Source organism: Bubalus bubalis, chromosome 6 (genome assembly GCF_019923935.1).
Source record: "Bubalus bubalis isolate 160015118507 breed Murrah chromosome 6, NDDB_SH_1, whole genome shotgun sequence".
Classification (NCBI taxonomy): Eukaryota; Metazoa; Chordata; class Mammalia; order Artiodactyla; family Bovidae; genus Bubalus; species Bubalus bubalis.
Genome location: NC_059162.1, coordinates 34129236 through 34156108, shown reverse-complemented (window position 1 = coordinate 34156108; position 26873 = coordinate 34129236). Strand labels below are relative to the sequence as shown.

The 26873-nt window shown below is 52.2% G+C and overlaps 2 protein-coding genes across 10 annotated transcripts; both read left to right on the top strand.

The window, feature by feature from the left end:
• Positions 1-1569: 1569 nt before the first annotated feature.
• Positions 1570-14182, top strand: SYPL2 (synaptophysin like 2). The gene is made up of 6 exons (XM_006052175.4): positions 1570-1885; positions 2051-2125; positions 9295-9419; positions 10756-10957; positions 11889-12080; positions 13620-14182. Exons 1-6 carry the CDS (start codon positions 1832-1834, stop codon positions 13764-13766), a joined length of 795 nt encoding a protein of 264 aa, XP_006052237.1. The 5' UTR covers positions 1570-1831; the 3' UTR covers positions 13767-14182.
• A 1946-nt stretch (positions 14183-16128) lies between these two features.
• On the top strand, positions 16129-26810 carry ATXN7L2 (ataxin 7 like 2). Of its 9 annotated transcripts, XM_044944593.2 has the most exons (13): positions 18090-18223; positions 18917-19199; positions 20121-20186; positions 20569-20673; positions 21090-21300; positions 21595-21881; positions 22514-22596; positions 22879-23132; positions 23954-24152; positions 24288-24409; positions 24886-25681; positions 25960-26060; positions 26690-26810. In XM_044944593.2, the coding sequence occupies exons 3-12, from the start codon at positions 20168-20170 to the stop codon at positions 26050-26052; spliced, it is 2169 nt and encodes a 722-aa protein (XP_044800528.1). In that variant the 5' UTR covers positions 18090-18223; positions 18917-19199; positions 20121-20167; the 3' UTR covers positions 26053-26060; positions 26690-26810. The 9 variants fall into 9 exon arrangements, with proteins under 9 accessions (XP_044800525.1, XP_044800523.1, XP_044800522.1 ...); XM_044944590.2 differs by lacking the exon at positions 18917-19199 and having other exon boundaries at positions 16129-18223; positions 21691-21881; XM_044944588.2 differs by lacking the exon at positions 18917-19199 and having other exon boundaries at positions 16129-18223; positions 25996-26060.
• The last annotated feature ends 63 nt before the right edge of the window (positions 26811-26873 follow it).

The following is a 26873-nucleotide window of genomic DNA, read 5'->3' as shown; positions in this document are numbered from 1 at the left end:
CAAGGCTGATTGGTGGGTATATGGAATTTTGCTGTGTTATTCTGATTCTTCTCTGATTGCATTGTATTCCACATGCATATTGTTGTTGACATTGCTAATGAGTGTATTATTTCATGTGTGTAGTGTGGGTATTTACATACCTTATACCACTTAAGCTGCTGATCACCTTATGAAATAACGACAGAAATTATTATCTCTATTCCATAGAAAAGGAATCTCTGAGACTGCAGGATAATTTATTAACAGCTGGATTGAGGAGGGGGGCTTCCCAGGGGGCACTGTAGTGAAGAATCTACTTGCCAGTGCAGGAGATGCAAGAGATACAGGTTCAATCCCTGGGTCTGCAAGACCCCCTGGAGAAGGAAATGGCAACCTACTACAGTATTCTTGCCTGAGATACCCCATGGACACAAGAGCCTGGCAGGCTACAGTCCATAGGGCCACAGAGTTGGTCACAACTGAGCATGTAGGCACTCATGGATTGGGGACTCAGCAGTTCCTTGCTTAGCCTAGATTTGCATGCAAATCCACTGGAGAAATTCCCTTCAAGCCCAGGTGACTTGACCCCCCTCATTGACCACCTCCAAGCTTGGAAGGCACTTACTTAGGGGACAAATCGCATTAATAATAGCTAAATGTTCCCTCAGAAGTCATTCTGAAGTACCAGAAGGGACTTCCAGGAATGATACTCAGGCGATGGATACACATTTACAGCCAATTTTTAGACAGTGAAGGCAGTTTCTTTGACTATGCCCCACCCCCATCCCCACTGGCTCGCTCAGTGACTTTGGACAAATCACTTAACCTCTCAGTACTTAACATTTACACTCCTGTAAACCAAACGTGTAATATGCATCATTACTTATTCCGGCTCGTGCAGAACCCAATTTGAAAATTAGGGACCGATTTATGGTGGATCCTAAGTAATAACGTCAAATTTTCAACACAAAGTACATCTTCTGAGCCCTCTCCATTCCTCAAAGACTATTTTTCACTCTCATTTAAATGGCAGTGGCTATTTTAAAGGAGGCTGAGTTTATACTTTTCAATGATCCATAACTTTTAAATCACTAAGGTAAAAATGGTTTTTGCTGTGAAAAAATTAAAGCAACGCCTAACTAGACAGCAAAAACTGGGTATCTTCTATTGCCCTTTTCGTCTGTTCTGGCTTTGAAGATTTTGGGAGAAAGCAGTTTGCTAACCAGAAGTTTTAGAACTTTATTTCAGCACTGATAATAATGCTTTGATGAGAATGCTTTAGGTTCTACATGTTGAGGAAGAAGAAAGGCACTGAGAAGCTCCAAATCCAGGAAAGCTGGGAAAGATAAACTTGGGAGCCGGTGACTGCCAGCGCCCCGGGCCAGTTCCCCACTTGGGTTGTGGGTCGGGGTGGCCGCGGTGTCTCGCTGACCCCTGGAGGTTCTGGCAAAGAACCGGAGCCCCCTCGCGGCCGAACTGCCCGCAGAGGCCACAGGTCCCTTTAAGGCGTCCCGCGGGCAGGGACCCGGGAGTTAAGGGGGCGGGAGGACGGCTCGCGAGCGGGCGCCACGTGACTCGGCTGCCAAGTTGGTTCGCGAGTTTGACAGAAGTTTGAATTGGACTCGGGGGCTTTCTGCAGCCGGCCGGGCACAGCGGCGGCCGCGGCCTCGGAGAGCGCGAGCAGCAGCGCCCCCCGCGACTCACCCAGCCAGCCTGGATCCCGGGCGGCCGACGGCCGCTCCAGCTCCGGTACCGCCCGCTTCCCGCGCCGCGGGTCAGCAGCCCTCAGCCCCACCACAGTCCCCGCAGCCCCCGCAGCCCCCGCGCCGCGCCCCGGCCCCGCTGCGCCAGCATGTCCTCGACGGAGAGCTCCAGCCGCACCGCGGACAAGTCGCCGCGCCAGCAGGTACTCCCCTCACGCCCCTGAGGCTCCCTCTCGCCTCTCGTCCTCTACCCGGGTGTCGGGCCGACCCTTATTCCGCCCCTTCTCCTGCATGTGAGTGGGAGAAAGAGGGCAGCGCCCTCGCTGGTCCTCCACCGCCCTGACCCCGGGCGGGCTGTGTCTCTGCAGGTGGACCGCCTGCTCGTGGGGCTGCGCTGGCGGCGGCTGGAGGAGCCGCTGGGCTTCATCAAAGTTCTCCAGTGGGTGAGTTGCAGCCCCAGCCGAGGGCTATTTCGGGAGCCTGGGCTGTGACGCTGACCCTAAGCAATGTGGCCGGAGTTGGGGGGTAGGGTGGGGAGGTGCTGCGGCTGGCCGGGCGGAAGGGTGGGGGGCGGCGACAGGTGGGCGGGGGAGGGGTGGGCTGGGGTTGCTTCTCCAGCACTTGGTGGCAGGAGGGTGAGGAATGAGGCATGCGGAGTCCCGGATTCAGTCCTTCTATGTGCAAGGAGCTTTTGCCCAGGGCGCTCACATTTCACCCGGGCGAGAGGACCCGGGTGTAACCTTTCCAGAACTCTGATCCTGCACATACCACTCCTGGGTGGCGGGAGGGGGGAAGAGGACAAGGGGGACGAGGAAAGCTGCGGAGGGCAGAGGAGGGAAGGAGGCAGGCGACGGGTACCATCCTGTCCCCAGACCTGCCAGGGCCTTACTGATCCTGGAGGTGGACTCAAGGGACAGGGTCCTGGCTGGCAGGCCTGCTCTGTTGATATCACGAGTAATCTGCGTTGCTGTAACTGCGGGAGCAAGTGCGTGAATGAATGAATGGATTTCATGACCCTAGGATGAAATAAAGAAAAGAAAAATAAGACAATAAAAGTCAGCCAAAACGTGCCTTGTAGACTAAGATATGAAGAAGGCAATGGCAACCCACTCCAGTACTCTTGCCTGGAGAATCCCAGGGACGGTGGAGCCTGGTGGGCTGCCGTCTATGGGGTCTCACAGAGTCAGACACGACTGAAGTGACATAGCAGCAGTAGCAGCAACAGACTAAGATAGAACATTGAGCTGGAAAGCTGGGGCCTTAGGATACAGACCTGGACCTGCTTTTTCTATCTACTTGACCTTGGCAAAAATCTCTTCTTTGGGCTTCAGTTTCCAGTATTAATCAAATGTTGATCAGACCGTCCCTAGAGTCCCTTTCTGCTCTAAATGGGTTGGCATGCCAGAACATTACCCTGATTAGACTTATTCTGTGGCCTTGAAGAAATCATTTGCCCAGGGCCTCAGTTTCCCTGTAGTGGTATAGGGGAAACACCATCTTCTCCTGCCTGACTGGTACTTTGAGACCTTAGCATGTTCTCTGTCTGTCCCAGTGTATAAATTAGGATCCTGGACAGGTGCAGTCACTCTTTCAAATTATAAAGACCTGTCGGGAGCATTTAGCGCACTATCACAGAAGAGATTTGTTAGACAATCCGCACACCAAATGGTGTGTGAATAACTTAATTAATATGCTTTCAGCACAAAATTCAGCTGGGGAATAAGTTACCATTAATACTGAGGAGGATTGAGTTCTAAAGGGCTTTTAACTCGCTGGAGACAGGAGTTAACACTGTGTCACTGATTCGTAAATCGTCCTTTGGATGAGAATCATCAGATCTGGAATTTGTAAGCAATAGTGCATTTGGGGTTATCTTCCCATATCTGAGACCCTGACTGGGGCTACAGGCCAGCCTGGGGAGCTCCCAAGTGCAAACTCTGGGACCTAGTGGGGACTTTCCACTCTCCCTACTGCCTCAAGAGCATTTGGAATGACTGCTGACTGAGCTCTTTCACCTCTCCTCACTTCCCTGCTCTGACGCACCCCTTGAGTATCTGAGGGGGCCATGGAAGAGTGATCTTAAGGCTCTATGTGTCTGCTATCCAGAGCTGGGAAGCCATTATGAGCAATCCAGAGGAGCAGAACCGGAAATAAAACAGTATGGTTTTATCATTAAACTAGACAATTGGATCTAAGGGAAATTTGAGAAAGACTGTCAAGGGATGAGGAAAACAATGAGGTTATTAGACCACGGAATCATCCTCCATGGGGGGCGGATTCTGAAAGGCTTCTTTCTTCAACCTTTCTATCCTTTTCCCAAACCTCCCCCAGCCAACACCCATAACATTTCTTTAAGGCTGCACAAAGCAATGCCTGGTCTCGTCCACAGTCAGCTCTGATCCCTAAGAGTTAAAACCTGTTTGACTTTTAAGATCCTCAGTTTCTTAGAGAGGAAGTTATGCTTTTCTCTCATAATACTCAATCCAGGAGTCCATGGCTAGGCTCTGAACTCAGCTTTCATTCAAAGGGTAGCCTCATAAAGAGATATGCTTTTCTTTTACTGCCAACCTGGTAACCTGAATTCAAAGTGAGTTTCACTTGCCCTGAGTCTCTCCAGGTGAACACAGGAACTGGCCCCAGGAACCAGCACCAAAATGACAGTGAAAATATCATTTGGGACTTTTTGCATATTTCCTGCTTGGAGGGATCAAATAGTCCTGTCTCGACAAAGGGAAAAAAACACCACAGACAAAGCTTGCAGTTATTGTAATGATAACTGAAAACTCTGTTGTCACTATTACCAAAAAAGCAAAGCTTTTACTGGAATCCTGGTGAGATAAAGTAATGTTATTCTTCTATTAGCGTATATTTAAAAATTTTTAACATGAACTAATCTCACCTCAATTTCAGTTCTGGGGTCTCACTGAGTCTACAGTAAGCTAGGCAAAGAACATGGGCATATACCAATTATTAGAGAACTAGTTTTTCTCAGCTTTCTAGCTATGGAAGCTGGGGTAAGTGATGAAATCTTCGTGGGTCTAAGTTTCTTATCTGTAAATGAGGGTAAGATACATCTCATGAGCTCTCTGGAAAGATTACAGAAAGCAATATCTGTAAAGCATTGGAGCATCTGAGAAGACCATGGTGAGCCTGGCAATCCAAGAGGTATTCAATAAGTATTGGTTCCCAGACCTCTCATTCTCCCTGACTTTCCCCCTTATACAGACTGTCAGCTAGACTTGTCCTTTGGTAAGATCATTTAGATGTTACTGCCAAATCCCTACTCTGTTCTTGTTCATTAGCTAAGTTGTGTCCAACTCTTTGTGATCCCATGGACTGTATCAAGCCAGGCTTCCCTGTCCTTCACCATCTCCTGGAGTTTGCTCAAACTCATGTCCATTGAATCAGTGATGCAATCCAACCATCTCTACCTCTGTTGCCCCCTTTTTCTCCTTATCCTCCTTCTCCTCTTTAGCCCCCTCTGAGGGTAAGGTATGAATCGCTTGGATTATTCAGTCAGTGTTCCAATGAAAATGAAAGTGAAAGTTGCTCAGTCATGTCCAACTCTTTGCAACCCCATGGGTATAGTCCATGGAATTCTCTAGGCCAGAATACTGGAGTTGGTAACCTTTCCCTTCTCCAGGGGATCTTCCCACCCAGGGATCGAACCCAGGTCTCCTGCTTTGCAAGCGGATTCTTACAAGGGAAGCCCACTGTTCCGATAATGTCGTATTATTTTTAACTGGGCATGCCCTTGATCAGTAACTCACCTTTGAGGTACCAAAGTCACTTATTTGGCTCTGGGGTCTCGGTAGTGAAAATAAGGTATTTCAATAAATATGGAGAATTCAAAAGCACACCATCAGAGTCTGTAACAACCAATGAGATGACTGTGGGAATAGGCTTTGGGGGAGAACTTGTCTTCCTTGTGCTCTGCGCTAAGTGGAAATGTTAGTGTTCTCAGGACTGACAAAGGTTATCACCAAAAAGCAAGTCAGCACCAAAGTGGAGCCTCATCCTTAAACTAGCAAGGTTATTCTTACATCTTTCCAAAAGAGATGCAGAGGCAGGAGAAAGAGGAAGAGGAGGAGGAGGAGAGTATGGCCACTGCTGTTCCCAGCAATGCAGGTCCATGAGGAAGAAGGCTAGTTGGTATCAGAGCCCCGGAGATGCCCCTTGTCTCAGGGTCTCCATCTTTCCTTGGCTTCTGTTCTTCATGACCAGCTTGGTGCCTAGTAACAGGGGTGATTACTGGTCTTCTGCACTCTTCCCTGTGGCTCAGTCCCCTGACACAGTTCAGGAAAAAAGCATATCTGGTGCAGAAAGGTGGAAGGAGCTGGGAAAGCATCTTTCTCTGCTCCTGCATCCCAAGGTGCACAGCTACTTCCTCCCTCTTTGCAATCCTCCCTGCACAGAGTGGAGATCTCTTTTTTCAGCCTTCATAATTCTGTGATCCTGGGTTATGTTTTGGCTGTTATTTGAGCATGACTCCTTTCTGGATGCAAACTCTTGAGAGCAGGTACTGGTCTTATTCATCTTGGATTCTGCAGCGTCTGGCACAAAGTAGATACTCGATAACTCTTTGTTGATTAATGAATGGATGACATAGAAAGAGCAGTGAACTGGCAGTCAGGAGTTGTGAATTCTAAGCTTGGCTCTCACATTGGCTAAATGTGACCTTGGGAAAGTCACTTAATCTTTTGGGACTTCAGTTTCCACCTCTATGAAATGAGACTGTTGCGCTTGATAATCTCTGAGATCCTTTTTGCTCTGCTGTTCTGTGAACCTGAGAGATTTTCCTGAGATTCCACTGTCCGTTCACTTAATAGCAAACTGTCATCTGTTATCTGACACCTTCTGACTGTGTTGTTCTGATTTAACCATATATTCTGGTTAATAAAATTATATAAGTTGTTTAGAGACTCCTGACTTTCAAAGAATCAGAATAGAAGAGAATACAGTTAATACTAATGTTACTATGGGTGTATTTTGCCCATGGAGGAATCATAAAGCAGGGTTCAGGATTTTTAGAACCTCAAGCCTGTCTTCTGGACATAGCAGAACTTTCTGCAATGATGGAAAAGTTCTATAATCTGTGTGGTTCAGTATGGAACCTGCTAGTCACATGTGGCTAGTGAGCACTTGAAATGTGGATAGTGTGACCGAGCCACTGAATCTTAAATGTTATTTAATTTTAATTAATTTAAATGTAAATAGCCACATTTGGCTAATTGCTACCATAGTGGATAGTGAAGCTCTAGGGTACAAGCTCCATGAAGACAGATTTTGTTTTTCTTTTTTGTTTACTAATAAGTCATATTGCCTAGAACAATGCCTGGGACATAATAGATGCTCAATAAATGACATCTTTCTGTAGCTGGTCAGGAGTGCCAGTCAAGAGAGTGCTGGTAAAACAGAAGCTCTATAACTAACTGTTCATTGCCCTAGGTGAGAAGTGCCAACTTTTAGGGGGGACCTATACAGAGCCACTCACTAACTGCCAACAGTAAAAATATATCCAACTGTCTGCCCTTCCTAGAATGGTACATCCTAATTGTGTCCAGTTCTGGACACCAGAAGCTAAGAGGAACAAAGAAACTTCCATGAGGACTCAGAACCACAGAGCTGACAAAAGATTAGAGAATCCTTATGAGGATGAGCTAGAAGAGTGCCACGGTTATGCCAGGGAGGCAACTTGGAGTATGTAAAGGTAATGATGCAGAGGTTTTGAGTGACTTCTCTTCAGTTCTGTCAAGAAGATGAGCAAACAGGGTTCTACTGTGGCCTCTGTAGTTTAAGTCAGATCAGGAGGTTATTCAGGCACTGGAGAGAGATTATACTATCTCCTTTCCTGGAGGAGTGTTAAGATGGAGACAATTCTTGTTTGTTCGAATTAAACCTCCTAGAAACAGAGAGGTACCCATTATGACCTTTAGAGAGGGGTCAGTGGCTCCAGCCTGGAGAAGATCTGCCAGGCCAGGCGATGCAAGATGGGGCAGTGGCACCGGACACCACCCAGGGCCAGAGCGCAGCTGCTGGCAAACCCAGCCAAGAACACATGGAGAGAGCTACCCTCAGGGTGAGAGAACCACAGAGCTGGAAAGGCCTTGGGATGGCCTGCTCCAAACCTCTCGTTTTACAGATGAGGAAACTGAGATGCAGAGACCAGAATGGCTTGTTAGAGGTTACTGGCTCATTAGTGACAGGACCAGGACTAGGACCCAGATTTCCAGACTCCTAACCCAGTTCTCTTTTCCTTCCACAACACTATCGAGCATTAGCAAGATACCATGCACACAACACTATTCTATCAACTCTGGATGCAGGGTTGGGATGTGAATTAGCTGTCTTCTAGGTAATTCATGTCTGAGATACTGAATCACAAAGAAACATACAAAAAGTGAACAATTAACAGAGTAAGCTCACTGCTTAACACAAAGGATTATATCATGCACAAGCCAGTGGTAAGAACACAGGAAATGGGGCCTCAACAGATGATGTGGGAGAATAAGAAATTCCAATTTCTCACCTTCTTTTCTAACCAAAGTGTGTGTCCCCAGGAAGAAATTAGAAAATTGTAGGATGAGGAAATTCCATTTCATTCAAGATAGGAGGTTTAGTAACATGTGATGAAAGGTGAAGAGGAAAACAATTCAAGTAATCTGAAATGCCTTTGGTTCTCAACACCGAGAAATGGCAGCATCAACAGATTATAAAGTGAAACACCACTGGGGAAATAGCAAAGGCTGATAAGGCAAGTGGAGGATACTTTTCTCTGGGTTTGAGCCAGGACTGCCGGCAACCCAGCCAGGACTGTTGCTGAAGGAAAGGTGCCTTTAGGGGAAGAGAAGTTAGCTGGTGGTACCGTGGGACAGCAGCCCAGCCCCTGCCCCCTTGGTCCCTCTGAAGGCTTGGCAGAAGTGGTCCCCTCCAGCTATATCTCCACTGAGGCAGGAAGTCACTGTAAGTTAGCAAGAAGGTAATGACAAGATTGAATGATGCCTTCAAAGGAGAAATGGAAAGAATTCCATGCATGCCTGATCTCAGTTGGCACAGGGGAATTTCTAGAATGCCTCTCCCTTGGGGAGGAAATTCAAGTGCACCTTTGAGATAGAAGTTTCCAAAGCCTAAATTGCTTTGTGTTAGTCATCATCTTAAGGAGGCTATCTGTGGTCTCCAATGTCACATCCAGTGGGGAGACCTAGAAACTGCCCATTTCTCCCTCTTCATTTCCCTCCCAGGTACCAGTCAAAGTCAACCCTATGCATTTGGTGATTTGGTCCAGCATCCTGTGCAGTGAACAGAGCACCCTGAGGCTGGGAGACCAGCAGAAGCCATGGGTCCCTGGCCAGAAGGGACTTGATTAAAGGGACTCCTGGGAATGGCTACCCACTCCAGTATTCTTGCCTGGAGATTCCATGGACAGAGGACCCTAGTGGACTATAGTCTGTGGGGTCGCAAAGAGTCAGACATGACTGAGTGACTTTCATTTTCACTTTCACTTGGCCCCATCCCATATCTGCACCTGCTAGGAGTGAGAGGGTGGTTCAGAGGGATAGATCTTGGCCAGTTGAGACCTTCTGACTCTCAATCGGGCTTCACTCTCTCTCAGCTCTTTGCTATTTTCGCCTTCGGGTCCTGCGGCTCCTACAGCGGGGAGACAGGAGCAACGGTTCGCTGCAACAACGAAGCCAAGGATGTGAGCGCCATCATTGTTTCATTCGGCTATCCCTTCAGGTGAGCATGAGCTGATTCTGACCCAGCACATCCTCTCTCATTGGATTGGTAGGACCTGCATGGTCTTTTCCTCCTCCAGAAACCTAAAGACCTTTTGTTGTGTGCCACTCCAGTTTCAAATAGAATTACAAGGCACAGGCCCTTCCTGCCCTTTAGGAATTTCAGACAGGAGAAGGCAATGGCACCCTACTCCAGCACTCTTGCCTGGAAAATCCCACGGACGGAGAATCCTGGTGGGCTGCAGTCCATGGGGTTGCTATGAGTCGGACACCACTGAGCGACTTCACTTTCACTTTTCTCTTTCATGCATTGGAGAAGGAAATGGCAACCCACTCCAATGTTCTTGCCTGGAGAATCCCAGGGACGAGGGAGCCTGGTGGGCTGCCATCTCTGGGTCACACAGAGTTGGACACGACTGAAGCGACTTAGCAGCAGCAGCAGCAGCCAGAGAAAAATATAAGGGAAACTCAGATAAACCCTTGTTTTAATAATGTTCCAGTCTATGAATAACCAATAGCAGGTAATGACAGCTCCTACAGAAAGAACCCCACTGTGTGGGGTGGAGACTTATAGGAGTCTGGGCTAGTTGGGCAAGTCTCTTCTACCCTCCATAGCCTCCTCCCTGCCTTGAAGGTAAGGAAGCCTTTCAGTACTCAGATCCTAAAGAGCTGAAGGGGGACACTCACCTGTACCACCAGAATACAAGGAGGCACACCTTGACCAGGAGGTAGAAGGGAATACTCTTTCCTGGGTATCTAGGAGCTTAGAGAGGGGGGAGCCCAAGTGTTCAGAGGAGAATAGGGACAGGGCTCACCTCTTCAGAAATTTCTAGTAGCAGCATCCAAGTTAGATCAGCTGTCTCTTGCACATAATAGTGTGTTTGTTTTTGGTCTAATGTAGTCTCACTGGGGGACTTAAAGTCTGAGAACGGGTAATTCCAATCTTAACTTGGGCACAGTGCTTTCCCAGGGGCAGAATGAAGCTGATTCCCCTGATGGTTTGGCTGACAGAAATAGATGAACTATATATATTGTGGTTATGACTTAAAGGGTCCTGGAGATACTTGGGAATACAGGGTCACCGTGTCTGGGCAGGGTAGATGAATGTGGGGTGGTGGCCGAGCGGGAGGTAGAGTTTGGCCAGAATTCCAGGGAAATTCCTGTCTTGACTCCAAGTTTCCCTCCACAAACTTTCCTCCCTACATGCCCCTTTCTCGGCTCTGCAAGAGTCCTTGGGCGAGAACTGGAGCAGGACTACCCCTGGGCCAGGGAGGGCCTGCTGCTTGCACAGGGAGAGGATCACCCTGAGCTCAGGGTTGGCTTCATGCCACCTGCAGGTTGAACCGGGTCCAGTATGAGATGCCCCTCTGTGACGATGAATCCACCTCCAAGACCATGCACCTCATGGGAGACTTCTCTGCCCCCGCTGAGTTCTTCGTGACCCTGGGCATCTTTTCCTTCTTCTACACCATCGCTGCGCTCGTCATCTACCTGCGTTTCCACAAACTCTATACAGAAAATAGGCGCTTCCCACTGGTGGTGAGTGGGCACAGCCAGGAGGGATGGGGTGGGGAGGGGATACTGAGGAAGTGTACATCCTGGGCTGAGGACAAGCATGGCAGCTTTCCTGGGTCCCTGACCCTCGCAGGTGAACCTCCTCGATCTCCCTGCCAGCTCTTTGCTGTTGGTCCCTTTGGGTGCTGGGGCTGCCAGGTCCTTGGGCCTGTAGAAGGCCCATGTCTCAGGGCTCTGTGTCTACCGACTTCCCATCACTTGCTCTGCTCACAGGAGGCACAACAGCTTCAGGAAGCAGGCTCTGGAGTCAGATTTGCTTGGGTTCAAACCCCAGCACTGTCCCTTACTAGCCATATGCTCTTGACAAGTTATTTAACCTCTCTAAATGTCAGTTTCCTTGACTAGAAAATGGAAAGAAAACAATAACTATCTCACTGTTTTGGAAGGATAAAATATCTGGTATAAAAACATCTAGTATATAGTTAGCCTCCATAAGTGCTAGCTATTATTAATACTATTTCCCCTTTGCTTTCTCCTTATCCTAGGCATGCAAGGTGGAAAGGGTGCCTTAGGGGATCCCAACTTATCTCCTGTAGTCTGCCCTAACTCTACCACCAGGTGTAACTGAGCAATGGTGATCAAAGCAAAGGCTGGGGCAGGGGAACGTGGTGCGTTTAGGCTGCTTGGGCTTGGGGATGACACTGACCAATAGATGACTTGTTCCCTGACCTCAGTTCTGAGGGCATGGGCAAGGGTAGCCCTGGCTGGCAGGATTCTCTTGATGGCAGATTCCCCAGAATGATCTAGGCTCCCTGAGCCTCCAGGTGTCGGGTAGGATGAAAAGAGGCAGCTGTCCTGGGACCCCAGGATCACAGTGCATTAGGGCAAAAGGAAAAGAAGTGCAGAATCATGGATTCCTTTCTGACTGTATTTCCTGTCCCTCTGCTCCTCCCAGGACTTCTGTGTGACTGTCTCCTTCACCTTTTTTTGGCTGGTAGCTGCAGCTGCCTGGGGCAAGGGCCTGACTGATGTCAAGGGGGCCACACGGCCATCCAGCCTGACTGCCGCCATGTCTGTGTGCCATGGAGAGGAAGCGGTGTGCAGTGCCGGGGCCACACCCTCCATGGGACTGGCCAACATCTCCGTGGTGAGAGTTGTGGCCACTGATGGGGTCTGGGGGAGGCAGCACTGTCCCTGATGCCCAGGCCAGTCACAGCAGTAGGGGCTGAGAAGAACAGGGAGGGTGTCCTCACAGCTGGTATCCCCAGCACCTGCAGCCAGCACATCCCCTCTGCTTCACGCTGGCTGCTGGCCTCTGGCTGACCCCAAGGGACATTTGGGAAGGGCCACTCAACCGCCCGTTTCTTCCCTCTTCTGCCCTCTGCCTCCCATTTCCCTCCGTTCTCCCCACCTCCTGGCATGCTTGTTGAGACCACCTCCCACTCCTCCTGTCTCTTTATGTGTATGTGTGTATACACAGACGAGCACATGAAGAGGGCGCCTAGGGCTGTGGTGGGGCTCAAAGCTGGGAGCTGACCCAGAGTGCATGAGAAGGAGCTCCAGGCTGGACAAGAGTTTTGGGCAGTGGTGGGTCCAGCTGATATGCATGTATTGGCCACCTTAGCTAGAACATCAAAATATCTCTATATCAGTTAGTAAATAGCTAAGGCCTTGAGTTTTGCAAATGTACCCCTGTCATCCCAGCCACCTCAGCCCTTCCCTGGAAAGCTTTGGCTTAAACATCCCCAGATAGAGACCTGGGTTCGATCCCTGGGTTGGGAAGATCCCCTGGAGAAGGGAAAGGCTACCTACTCCAGTATTCTGGCCTGGAGAATTCCATGGACTGTATATCTATGGGGTCGCAGAGTTGGACACGACTGAGAGACTTTTACTTAGGGAAATCTCTCCCTGAAAATGGTCAAAACATCCCCAAAGCCCAGTAACTGAAAGGTTTAATGGCTGGTACACCAGGGAGCTTTCTAGACCTTGCTGGAATTTTGATGATAGGTTCCACCTCCCTGCCCCCCCCCCCCCAAGACTGTACTGTAAAAATGTTCACGTACAGTGAAGTTGAAAGAATTTTTACAATGAACACCCACACACTAATCAACTAGACTGTACCATTAACATTTTACTAGACTTGCTTTATCACATATCTATCTGCCTCTGTTCATCTATCAATCCATCTTATTGTTAATGCATTTCAAAGTTAATTGCAGACATCTGTACACCTCCCCTAAATACTTCCTGCTGATAGTTTTTTAAGTATTTTGAGTAAATATTTGGATAGAGCCAGCTGGGTGGCTGCCCTAGGAAAGAAGCACCTTGGACAGCTCTGGCCCCGCCCACCCCAGGAGGCCCCAAGGATGCTGGGCGAGGCACCATGAGAGCCCTTGCTCTTTGCTCTGCTTTGCATGATGCTCCACTCCAGGAATCACATTCTCCCAGCGACCAAGCCACAATTTGGGTGCATGCTGCAGACAGAGTTAGATACCTTCATCAGAGAGCTCCTTAATGGGTGATGGCCCTAAACCGTGCTCCTACACCCAGTCCTCTGTCTTTCAGTCTTTCTAACCCTCTGTGCTTCCCTCCCTCAACCTCATGCAGGCATCCCTCCTCCCTGTTCCCACAATGCCTTCCTTCCTATTCTCATGACCTCCCTCCTCCCCCTACCATGTCTTTGCAGCTCTTCGGCTTTATCAACTTCTTCCTGTGGGCCGGGAACTGTTGGTTTGTGTTCAAGGAGACCCCGTGGCATGGGCAGGGCCAGGACCAGGGTCAGGGCACCAGCCCGGAGAGCGCAGCTGAGCAGGGAGCGGTGGAGAAGCAGTAAGCAGCCCCCAGCTACTCCCGAACAGAACAGCACAGAACAGCACCTCTTCAACCACCTCCGGCTTCCAGGACCTCCCTCTTCCTTCTCCTCCAACTTCCCTCCCCCATCATTCTGGGCTTTGAGACGTCTTCACTGATGGGCAGGCACCAGCTGTCGGAAACCTGGGCAGCCCTCCCAGTGCCTTCCTATCCCTCCTCTTCCTGGAGTCCCAGATGGCAGGAGCTCAGTGCTTCTTGTCTACTGCCTGGACCCAGGCATCTTCCTTGGGGTCTTACATGTACCCTCACAGCCTCTGAGAACCAGCCTCTGCTGCAGGCAAGGGCTGGGGTCAGGAGACCTGAGACTGGTTCCTTGCTGCCACTTCTGTCGATCTGTCCAGCTTCAATAAATGTGGGGGGAGGGGAAATTGGTTGGCAGCCTTCTCCCTGCTCTCTTGCATGGAGTGCCCACCAGTGGTTTAGTGACCTCTCTTCAGTGGCTGTCATCAAGGCCCCATGTCTGCACTGACCTGACATCAGTCTGAGCTCAGTATGTTCCCCACTCGCTCCTCTGGCCCCTGTTTGCCCACAGAGTCCATCATGTTTGAACCCAGGAGGCTGACTTGCCTAGAAAACAGCCTTCCAGAGGGTCCCAATTGCAACTGAGTTGCAACTTTAACAAACAGTAGCCAGGAAACTTGCTGGGAAATCAGTTTTTTCTATTCCTTTAGTTCTCCCACCCCTCCCTGCTGGGGCACTTTCCACCAATACTCTCAACTCCTACTTGCCCTAGAAACTCTACCTTTCTCCCAGTCCTCCTTCTTGGGCTTGTCTTACACTTGGGATACAAGATGAGGGGGTGAGGAGGCTCTGTTTCAGCCCTCCCCACCTCCTGCCTCTCTGTCCAGCTCCTTTCCCCAGCCTCTTGGATCTGAAGCATTCAAGATCCCTTTCTGAGTCTGTTCAGGCCTTCCTTTCATTCCTGTGGGGCCAGCTAGGGGCTCTAGAAGGAGGGAAAAGGACCATCACGAGTCTAAGCTGCCCCAGAGCCCCGGGACATGGATGGATGGGCCCACTTCCCCTTCACTCTCTTCTTTTTTTTCTCCTCCCTGCTCCTTCTCTGGATGCTGGTTCACATTTCTCCTTCTCACCTTTATGAAAGAATATGCCCTCTCATTTTGTCCTCCATTCCTCCTCTGTCTCCTCATTTTTTTCCAGGCTCTATCCCCCCACCCCTCACCCCCACCTCAGTCCAGAGCAGGCCGATGCTATTGGTGCTTCTTCACTTCGGGACCCAGTTCCATATTTGTCCTTGGTGTGTCTCCTCTTCCTGACACCTCCTTCAGTCCCTCTCTGGACCCCAGGGCCCAGGAGTCACTGCTGACTGGATAAGGGCCACCTGCCTCCCATGCCACTCAAAACATTTCAGTCTGCCCTGGCCATAGAGCTGCCCAGGGAAGAATGACAAAGGCAGAATCCAGCCATTTTCCAAACCAGTGCCAGTTAGCCCATTTGTCATCCCAAAGGTGGGTGTGTCCTGTGCCAGTTTCTCCTCAGGACTGAGTCAACCCCTCCAACCTCCTCACCTTCCTCAGCACCCTCCAGAGTGCATGTGCATTACCGGGGAACCCGGGTGGCAGGACCTTTGACTTTGGGCCAATCTTTTGGGTCAGAGTTTCCCCGCTTGATGGGGGAGTGTGAGATTTATATCTTCAAATGCCCCAGAGTCCTTCAGTGAAAAATTAGGTATTTTGTTTTTTTAGCTTTCGGGGAGAGGATTTGAGGGGGAAGCTGGGAGATGGGGATGAGGGTGTTTCTAAGTCTGAACCTCTCTCTGTCCTGAGCTGTCCCTGTGATTACTCAAGGACAAGGTGGGACAGCTTTGCCTGCAGCTCCAGAGCCTCAGAGAACAAAGGGGTTCCTTCATGGTTCTTCAGGTTGGCCCCTGTGAGGGTCTGTGCGCAGCTTCTACTGGAACTATGTTTCATTCTGTGTACGTATTTATAATTCATCTGAAATGTGATGGATAAAGTGTTCTCATTTGGGGGGCCTAAGTTACTAATTGGCCCTTCAGCTAGGGAAAGGGGGTGGGTAGGTATACACTCCTACCAAGGACTCCTAGCCCAGAACTCTCCCTTGGGCCAAGAAGGCTCTTTTATCCTCTTCAAGTGGCTGGCTTGTTCTCAGCCAGAAGAGCCTTGATCTAGGCTATGGCCTCTCTCTTCATGGCCATCCTAAAAGGAAAGGCTGCTTCACCTCATTACTTTTAGAGGGCTGGACTGTCCTCAGAGGACTCATGTTCCCTCCAACCAGGGCTGGCATCACCACTTTGCCTAGTGGGGCCTGAGATAGGACATGGTGTCTGGTTTCTCCAGCTGCCGGGAGGAAGCCAGCTGGCGGGGCACTTGCCTTTGCCCTAGTAAATTCTGACCCTGCCAGGATGCCCACCTTGGACCTTTTCTGAACACGAGTTCCCTCCACTATTATGGTCATAGATGTCCTTCTTCTGGGATTGCAGATCAGGGGTGGGGGGAGAATGTTGCATGTTGTTTTCTGGTGCTTGTCATTATACATATGAATAAACAGTGCTTCAAGCATTTGCCATGAAGGAGCCAAGAATGTAGCCCTTATGGGGATTTTTTTTCCTCCTCCCCTTGCTTTAAGTTCTTGGACAAATATCAGCATTTTCAACCAAAACATCATTCTACTCCTCTCCACTCTGCACTCCCAGCGATAAGAGTCTGAAGGCTGAGTTGTTCCTGGCAGACCCCAGCCTGGTGACATCTCCTCAATCCAAAGTAACTGAAATTCATTAATAAATTTAGAGCAAACTCAAAAGGCAGGAGATAGTGGCTTCCACAATGCTGTTTCCATTTGTGCTCTCCTACCATTTGAGACCTAATCTAGCTTCCTGTCAGGAGTTGAGGGCCTTATGCATTGCCCTCTTAACCTTACAAACTTGCACCTCTATGCCCCTTCTGACAGACAGTCATAGGCTTCATTTATATTCCCTTGAAAAATACACTTGGGCACAAAATTATGCTCAATGTCACCAGATTTGCCAGTCTCCTAGGAATCATCTATGGCTTTCAGGTTAAGAAGCTCTACCATCAGAGATCATCCTTGAAGTACTTTAACATTCCTTGGGTGAAAATGAGAAGACGCTCAGAGGTCTTGAAGTCACAGACCTTGACTTCTTTGCCTCCAGTTTGGTTTCCCCTGAGATGAAAGAATGAATACGGGGTGAGGTGTAAGGGAAAAGAGAATTAGGATCTCTTTTCCGATGTGATGGGGTAGGGGACAGGCTTTTGTGTCTTGAGTGTATGAAGGTGAGAAAGAACGTTATCAGCTGAGGAGAAAGATGTGGATGATTAAGGTATCAATATTTTCTAGGCCTTAGCAAGGAAAATAACATATCTGATGAGAAATCACCTTATGATGAAGCTCTGGTAGCAGCCCTGCCAGCACAGAAAATATTCGTTAGAAAAAGAAGCCAAAGTGATGGATGGAGTCAGGGTCCAACCAGGATTTGGGAAGAGGCAATACAGGGTATCGATCATCGATTGCAGTTATCAGAAGGGGAGAGACGCATCACCAGAGATGCTGCAAACACCAGCAGCCTCGAGGCTACCCCAGTTCCGGGGCTGGCTCTGGCTCACAGATAGCCTTCTGTCATCCTGACAGGTGATCGTGGTCAGCTCAGCTAGGTCCTACCAAATCCAGAAAACGCTATTCCAACCCTCTGCTCTACATCAGGGCAGCGTGGGTTTCCCACAAAGACACAACACCAGAGTTGAGGATTCTCCCCCACTCCAACCCCTGTGTCCTTCAGCACATCCTACAGACCCCCTCCCTTTGCCCTTCTGATTCATAGCGCCCACCTCCCTGCACCTACCCTATTCGATCTACAGGGAAGCGAAGTCGATCGTGGCCGCCAGCCGAGAAAGGGAGCCAGCCAGCTGGCGGAGGCACGGCTTAAAGGGGCATCTTGGGCAGAGAGGTTTGGGACTGGGGTCTGTGTGCAGTGAGTTTAAGAGAGGGGCTGGTAGCAGAAAGAATGTGTTCACAAGGGTTAAGAGAGGAGGTCCTGAGGCTTTGGTCTCTTTCTCCCCCCGCAATCATGCATTTTGGAGGGGCTCTCGCGGCAAGTTCAGTAGGCAACAGCACCACCTAGCCGACTACATTTCCCAGAAAGCTATGTGGGCGAGAGACTGAGAGCCAGACGAACAGTGCTGCACTTGCGCAACTGAGCTGGAAAGGTGGGAGGGAGAGGGGAGGCGTGCCCGCGGCGGGGATGAGGGGAGGGGGCCGCGCGGCGGCGGCGCCTGGGCGGGCGCGCGTCCGCGGCGGTGATGGCGGTGCGTGAACGCGCGGCGGCAGCAATGGCCGCTCTGGAGCGGCGGGTGCCGAGTCTCGATGACTTCGCGGGACAGAGCTGGAGCTCGTGGGTGGAGCGGGCCGATCTGCCCGCGGCCGATGGTGAGTGAAGCTCCCCTAGAGTCTGAAGACCCCATCCCTGTCTCCCCTCCCCCGCTCCGGGCCCCCGCCAGCAGAGGGGAGCTGCCGACGGGAGCCGCCGTCCGGCTCCCCGGCCCCCCAAACAAAGGACCCGCCGGGTCCTAGTGCCCGCCTTCTCCGCCACCTTCGCGCCTCCGGGTCCTAGCGCCGGCTCCCCGCCAGCAGCCCACCCTGCCCACCTCTGTCTGCCGTCGCCCAATACCTGCCCCTACATCTGCTTTCCTTTATGTTTCTTCTTGCCTGCTGTCCTCCAGCTTCCGCCCCTCCTGCACCTGCCTCGGGCTTTCCCCATCCGCAACAGTCCCCTCCACGTGTTTCCCACGCACCCCACTTCTGTGCCCCCCTCCCAACCCCCCTTGTTCCGTCGCCTTCTGCCCCACACCTTCTGCTCCTTTTCGGCGTTTGCCTGTCGACTGCAGTGCCACTGGACCCCCGCCTCCTCCGCATTAGTTCATCGGTCCATCCATCTATCCATCCTCCCTTCCTCCCTCCTTCTGTCCATCCATCCATGCCTCCAACCCCTCGTCCTTTCCCGGGCCTCTTGCCCTACCTCCCGGGCTCTCTCCCCTGACACCCACCTTCTCTAGGCCCCTGAGTGCTTTTGGTGGAGCAGGCTGACAGCCCCTTTCCTGATCTTTGTCTCCTGGGCCCCAGGGGGCATCTGGCCTCGTGGCCTTTGGGGTGACAGCAGGCATCACGCCCCTGAAGAAGTTTGCAAGTGAGAAGAGGTGGAGGAGGAGACCACATGGAGCCGTCTCTGATGACACTCGTTCTCCTCTGAGACATCCAACTCCCAGCTCAGTTCTGTCCATTACTGCATTTTAACCGACTTCAGAGTGGGGGCTGCCCCTTGTCTCTTGCATACCTAACCCCCCCCCCCCCCACCCTCACAGCTGGAGATTATATAAGACTCTCAGTATTCTCATTCTAGAAAGGGGTAAGTCTGTTAGTAGGTGTCAGAAGCAGACCTAAGTGGGAGCCTGAGGCCACCCTAGAACTGCCCCATGCTGGGTGGGCAAGGATGGGGCCATTGTCAGGGTCTGGGTGCATTGAGAACCGGAAATGGAATCAGACGGGTTTGGTGACTCAGAATTGATTTTTTTTTTTTCCAAGGGACAGGGAGGGGGCGTAGAGGAGGGAGGGGAGAGCAGTAAGGTAGGGGGATGGGGAAAGAGCTGCTTTGCATAGCTAAGATGTTTTTGTCATCAACCCAGAAACTGAGGTACAAGGGCAACCCTTGCCCAAACCCCCTTAAGAGGAAGAGGGTTTGTGTAGCTGACCAAGGGGACTTTGAAGATGCTGAAGGGCCCCAAGATAGCAGTTTCTTTGCTGTATGGCTATCGTGTCAGTGCAGGACCTGAGCAACTGGGTGTAACTTTCACAATGGCATGGCAACCCAAGTGAAACAAAATTGAGGTTGGGGACCTGGGAGAGTATCTGTTTGGGATGCCACAAAAAAGCAGAAAGAACACATCTGAGAAATGTCAAGAAGGGCCTCAGGGATCTGTAGTAAAATAAGTGAAGGACTGTTCCCCCTTTACATGGGGAAGCAGGCCCAGAAAAGAGATAAGTACCCACAGTCACCCAACTAGTCAGCGATGGGATCCTGAACTGCACCTTGGAGTGAAGGAGCCACACGAAAGGATCCTCGAGGTGGAGCCAGCTTATTCCAGAGGCAGCAGGTGAAGGAAGAATGACCACTTGAGAAAGATCCACTGAATGGTTCTCTGGGTGGTCCTGAGCACCGGGTGCTTGTCAAGAGGCAGGGGCTTCCTCCTGCTTGGCCACAGCACCTAGTCGGGTTGGAGGTGGGCGTCTGGGATGGGAGTGGTCCTTCTGAGCTGTGTTTCTCCTTCAGGGGCTGAGTTGGAGGAGAGTAACAAAAACCCGAAGAAGTTGGATGCCATGACCCTCATTAAAGAAGGTGGGAGTCGGCACACATTAGGGCTGGGGCTCAGGGCAGACAGGACCACCTTTCCTTTTTCCACCACCACCCAGGAGGTGGCTGCAGCTGGTGAAGCAGCCAGTCTGGGTATTCTCATTTTGATAGGTCTGAGTCAGCCTCTTCCTCTGGCTCCTGTGACTTACTGAGGGAGATCCTAATCATTGGTGTTTGGTGCTCTCTCACCTGAAAGCTTGCATTCTTAGGGATTGGTTAGATTGAACTCTGGAAGTATCCATCATAAAGCCTGTTATATCAGCTGGGAGGGGAAGTGTCATCTGAGTGGTGGGTGGGTCTCTTCTCTGATCTTACAGGGAAACACTGGCATCCCCAGCCCCAGTGATAAGGGCTTCTGTCGTTGCAGACATGTCCATCTTCGGGCACTGCCCTGCCCATGACGACTTCTATTTGGTTGTATGTAACCATTGCAGCCAAGTGGTGAAGCCTCAAGCTTTCCAGAAGCACTGCGGTGAGGGGAGCCCTAGGGAGGAGATAGAGGGAACAGGGGAAGGTGGAACTTGGAACTCTGAGGACAGGGCCAGTTGGGAGGTCACGTGGGTAATGGAGGGAGGCTTTGTGAATAGGAAGGTGGGGTGGGGTGGAGCTTCAGACATTGTGGTTGGTTGGGATTATTGTTGAAGCAAACTTCTAGCATCTGGTGGAGTAAAGTTCTAGCATCTGGGAAGAGCTAAGAGGTTCAGGAAGCAGAGTCCTAGAATTTTCAGTCTTGAAGGTGCAGATTCAAAGGGGAAGGAAGCAAATCTAAAACCTAACATTTGGAAACTGCAGATTCTCTATCATAAATCTGTGAGCAGGGTTAGGAGGATGAGGCAGGAGGCAGTTAATAGCACTCACCTCGATTGCTCTCTCCTCCTCCTGCGACAGAAAGAAGACATGGGCCCCTCAGCAAGCTCTACACCCGGGCCCCACCTCCACCTCCAGCCCCTGCCAGCTCTCAGAAATGCCATGTAGTGAATGGGCAGGGCCCTGCTTGTAGGGGCCCAGGTTCTACCAAAACCTCCTCCAGGGAGAAGGGCCAGGGGTCTCGCAGCCGTGGCCACCAGCCTCCTGAGAAGACCCAGAAGGACAACCTCTGGTAAGGAAAGGCTGGAGACTCCCTGAAACAAGCCCTGACCACACAGCCCAAGGAGGGGTTGACACAAATGGAAGCAGCCATGGGGCGATGGGCACTGCTCATGGTGGGAGGGAGCCAGCTCTCTCTGCAGCTCCCTTCCGCTTGCTCCAGGGAATATGGGATTCCCTTGTCCCGAGTTCTGCACCCCTGCAGGAGCCCACCCAAATTCTGGGAAAGGAGATGGTCCTGGGCTAGAATCTGGGGCCCAGACCCAACCTCCCTACCTCCCAGCCTACACCATCTCTCCACGTATAGCCTTTTCGTGCCTGTGGTGAATCTGGAGAAGATGTCCAGTCTTCCGAAGCCCGATGGACATGGAATCAGGGTGGCACCGCCCTCTGCTTTCCTCAGCCAGCCAGGTGGCCTCACCAAGGACTCCCCTGGAAAAAATCCCATGGCATCCCCTTCTAAAGAACTTCCTGGCAGAGAGAGCATCGAGATATCCCCCAGCGAGGGTCCCAGTCACCGGACTGAAAGCAGCCCTTCTGAAAAGGAGCCTGGTGGGGCCAAGCTGCCCCCTAAAGCCCACCGCAAGATGGCTCGTGAGTAGTCATGGTCTTGGGGGTCAGGAAGGTAGAGTGGGGACTCCTTTGGACAACTTTGTCCTTGGGTCTGATGGAGAGGGGGTCAGTGAAGAGGGGGCTTGGCCATCACAGATTGCTGGGGTACAGGGACCCCTGGTCATCCCTTGATGTGGGCACTCACTCGACCTGCTTGCTTTCTTGGAAGATTCTCTTCAGTCCAGCTGTCCTGATTAAGGCTATGGGAGCCTGTGCCCAAGGGTGAAGGTACTGTTCCTCACCCTGGGCTATGGACCTTTGTCTTTTTTCTCACCTAGATCCAGGGCACCAGAAACCTCCCATAGCTGGTTTCCCTGGCATTCCAGATGCCTGTGGCTGCTCCTGTTTCTTGGTATATGTTGCTCTTTTGGGGGCTTGGAGCCCTTCAAAGGATTCTTGGGCTGGTAATGGGGACGGGATGGTTCTTACGCCCAGCAGAATGCTGCTGATGCCCAGAGGAGTTTGTCTGGAAGGCTACAGCCACAGACTTGAGAGCCAGAGGCTTTCCTGCCTTAGGCCCAGCTCTTCCCAGGCCTTTGGCATGAAGATGCCAGACCTTCCCCTGGGTCTCCTCTAAGTGGCTGTGGGGTTCATGGGACCTGCTTTCCCCACAGGGAAGGAGTGCGACCTCAACAGGCAGTGTGGGGTAATAAATCCAGAGACCAAAAAGATCTGTACCCGCCTTCTCACCTGCAAGGTAAGCTCTACTCCCTCTGCTTGGTGAGGGAGAACATGGACCCTGGGAAGGGAGAGGAAGTGCGATCTTATCCAAGGTCCAACTCAAGGGATGGGGATTAAGCCCAGACCAGGGATGGGGAGAAGGGGCTGCCCCAGTGGGCCCAAGGTAGGGACAGCAGGCAGGGGGGTGGCTCCCAGATCCCCGCCTAATCTCTCTGCTTGCCTAAGCCAGAACACACTGCTTCCCCTTCCCCTGCTCAGCTCACACCCCCTCCCCACCCTCCACCCTGCTGTATTCTAGATCCACTCGGTGCACCAGCGCCGGGAGGTCCAGGGCCGAGCCAAGGACTTTGACGTGCTGGTGGCAGAGCTGAAGGCCAATTCCCGCAAAGGGGAGTCTCCCAAGGAGAAGAGCCCAGGGCGCAAGGAGGCAGCTCTCGAGCGCCCCTCCCAGGAGCCCCCCGCCTCAGTCCAACTTGTGGCAGCAGCAGCTGCTCCCAGCGGCACCTTCTCTGCTCGTGCCAAGCCGACCTACCCCTACTGTGCACTGCCCAGGTAGGTCCAGGAGCCAGCACCCATCTGACCTGGGGACGCTTGGCCCCACACCGTCAGGGACCCCTGGAGATAGGCCCGGGGGTGTCCTGGAAGATGCTGCTCACTCCACCCTGATGTGGGGGAGGAGACCTGGCAGTGGTGTGGAAGCAGGTGATTCCCCCACTGCTAACCTGGCATACTGCAATACCCCTGCCTCTCTGTAGCGATCCAACACCCAGGATAAAAACACTCTCCCAGCTGCTCCCACCAGGCGAAAAGTCATCATCGGGGAGCCAGAAGGGTCAGGGTCCTGGGTGAGGCAGTCCTTCCGTGTATTTATTCACTGGCCCCTTCGTGTGCAGAGGCTGCGCTGGACCCGGGGGAGAGCCTGCCTTGCCGAAGGAGACACACACCCATCTCTGCCTGTAACACGAGGGGCAGACACGAAACACAGGCTCAGCTCACAGAGAGGCTCACAGGAATATGTGATGCAAGAAGGGGGTTGAGAAAATTGACTGGGTTGACCCGAGCTGAGTGCAGTTACACTCAGAAGATTTTCTGGAGGAGGCGAATCTGGAGCAGATTTTCCCCCTGAGGAGGCAGGGCCTGGGAAGTGAAGGGGCTGGGGAGAGAATCCCTTGGGAGTTGTGGCCCCTGATCTTTCCGGCTCATGACTCCGTGAGCTCTGCTGTCCCCTCCCTCCCTGGCCCCCTTCCTCTTTGTCTGATGGCCCACAGGGTGTCTGCCCTGGCTTTTTGAGCTTGGCGGGTTCAGAGACAACCCACCCCTGCCCCTGACCCACGTCTATCACATTGCTCTCACATCCCCTTTGGCCCTTCCAGGTCCCGGGCTTCCTCTGAGAGTGAGTTGGATGATGAAGGCCCTTGTGGTGGTGATGGGGATCCAGGCCTGTTCCCCTTCCCCCTGCCCCGGGGTGGGGCCCAGGCCTCCAGTGAGGAGAGTGAGGAGGAGGGGACATCTGATGAACTCCACCTCCCCACTGACTGCCATTATGCAAACCGGCCTCCTCGGCCACAGGCGGTAAGGACCCAGGGGGGTGGGGGTGAGGGGGCAGCCCTCCTGGCCCAGAGTGTGGGAAGGAGGTCCGATTCTGTGTGAAGATACCCTCCCTGTATTTCAGGCACTGGTAACCATGTACCTTCCTTCTGCCTCCAGTTCTGCACCTTTGGGAGCCGGCTGGTGAGTCCAGGATGCTATGTGTTTAGCCGCCGGCTGGACCGGTTCTGCTCGGCCCTGAGCTCCATGCTGGAACGGCACCTCAGCTCCCACATGTGGAAGTGAGTCTCTCGGCCCCAGAACTTCCCTCCCTGGGTCCCAGGCACTCATGGGCTTCAGAAGCCCTAATTCTTCACACATACCTAGAGACGTGGCTTGGCTATTGGCCAGGAAACCCCCAAGTAGGATGAAGAGGAAGTGGGGAAACTTGGCGGCCTGGAGCTAGGCTAAGGTCGGGCATGAATGGGTCGTCTGGGGGTGGATCTCAACTCTTACCTGTCACTTCCAGTACCTTTTAGGTAAGTAGGGATAGGGGATGGCTAACCTGAGATTTACAGTGCGATTCTTAAAGCATCTATATATTAGTTCCATCTCTGTCTGTCCCTGGGCCTTCTCCGTGTTCCTCAGTTCCAGCATCTCCCAGAAGATGGCAGCACCACCAGGGTCATTTCTCCATGGGGCGGAAAGGCTGTTGTATATTGGTAGGGATGCCCTCTGGCTTGTTTGGCATCACAGTGGGGCTCTCTTTTTGCCACAGGAAGATCCCACCGGCGGCTGAGCCTCCATCCCACCTTGTCAGCTCCCTCCCATCTGCTCCCCTAAGTCCCTCCCCTACGGGCAGCAGCCCTCGCCTTCCAGGCCCACCCCCAAGACCCACCTGCCCTGCCTCCACGCCCCCCACCAAGGACAGCCTTGTCCCCAGCTACCCTGCAGGCTCCCCCAATGTGGCAGCCGCCTGTAGTCAGGCGGAGTGCATGGGCGGGAGCCAGGCCATCACCTCACCACTGCCTGCCAACACGCCGTCCCCGTCGTTCAGCAAGCTCCCACCTTCCAAGGCCAGCAAGTCATCCAAAGGCAAGGACAGGCTTGAGGTAGAGGCTCCTTCTCGAAAGCGAAAGTTATCGCCCGGCCCCACCACTTTCAAACGGACTTGCATCCTGGAGCCCACTGGAAAAGGCAAGCCCTCTGGATGCCGGGGCCTCGCAGCCAAGACTAAACCTGCTCTGGGCCTGGGGCTTAATGGGACTGTGGGGCCAAGAGTGAAGAGGGCAGGGCCTCTAGACTGTCGGGGTTCCCCTCATCAGCCCCCCACGCCAGTCAAGGCCTCTCAGCTGGACAGCCAGGGGGTGGCTGGACACGCGGCCAAGGCCCTGCCGACCAACTGCCTCTCTGAGGAGGAGGTAGCCAAGAAGCGGAAAAACCTGGCCACTTACTGCCGGCCAGTGAAGGCCAAGCACTGCCAGGCCGGTGCCCCTGCTGACGCGGCCTGCTCTGTGCGCCGCAAGAAGCCGGGTCCGGCCCTGGCCTTTGAGGAGAAGTGTTCTACACTGCAGGTACCAGCCCGGCTCCCTGAAGATCGGGGGCGGGGAAGGGTCAGGATGGATGAGGTTGGCGTGCCCAGCAGGAACCTGACAGAAAGAGGTGCCTAGGTAAAAAATTTGTGCAGGGAGGGGAAGACTGGGGAAGTTGAGAGCTCCTGGGCCATCTTCTCTAGGGAGAGGTGACCCCAGCTCTTGCTTGATGGGCCTTCCCCTTCCCCAGCCCTGTCTCTTGGGCTAAGGAGATGTTGCCTCTGCCTCTCCCCCTTCCCCAACTTTTGCTTTAATTAAAGGGCCACTTTCTGAATTGGCTGTGGCCCTCACTCCAGGAACTGGAGCTACCTCTGTTCCCTGAAGGAAAGGAAGTTGGACTCCATGAGCTCTGATAAGAAAGGTTTGGGCAGTGGGGTTGAGCTGGGGTCCCAGAGCTGTGGCCTAACACACTGGGCACAGGGTGGGTGGGCTGGTCTTGTTCGTTGGTTTTGTGTTCGGGCATTAGGGCCTGAAAGGACAGGGACACCACCCAAGGTCCCCATATGCATGACTGCCCACCTTGCACATGTATCCACTGCCAGGTTTTCAGGTGTCAGGCAAACTCTCCAGGGTTTCCAGTAAAGCCAGCAGCCAGATTTATTTGCCTCTTCTGATGGGAGCCCTGAAGTAGCATGCTCTGAGCTTTACATATGATCTTAGCCAGGAGGGATGAATTGGGTGGGAAGAGGGGATGCCCTCCTGGTTTAGGCACTGACCAGATGCATCCCAACACATTTGGCACCCATATGAGAGTAATAATAAGTTGACAGTTGCCCAGGGTTTGAGTGTGTTTGTGTCCCCCGCTTGCATGGGTGATCTCCAGACTGCCTCTGCTGGGCAGGCATTTATCCTCCCCCGTGCCTAGCTTTACTCAACAGACCAGCAGGAGGAAGTGGAACCTTAGCTTTTATGGCCCACATAGTTCACTGGATAGGAGGACAGGTAGACCCCCTAGCCTGACCCTGTCTCTTGCCTCTTGTCTTCCTGCAGTCAAAAGCCCATTAACGAGAAAGTGCCTGCCCACTGCAATGGAGCCGCCAGCACCTCCTCCCCTCCAGATCCGGGCCCCAGGCTGCTGCCGCTTTTTATAACTTTATATTATTTTTTTTAAGAAAAAAAAAAAAACCTCTTTAAAATACCTCAAGACTGTCTTCCTGTTCTGTTGCTGCTAAGA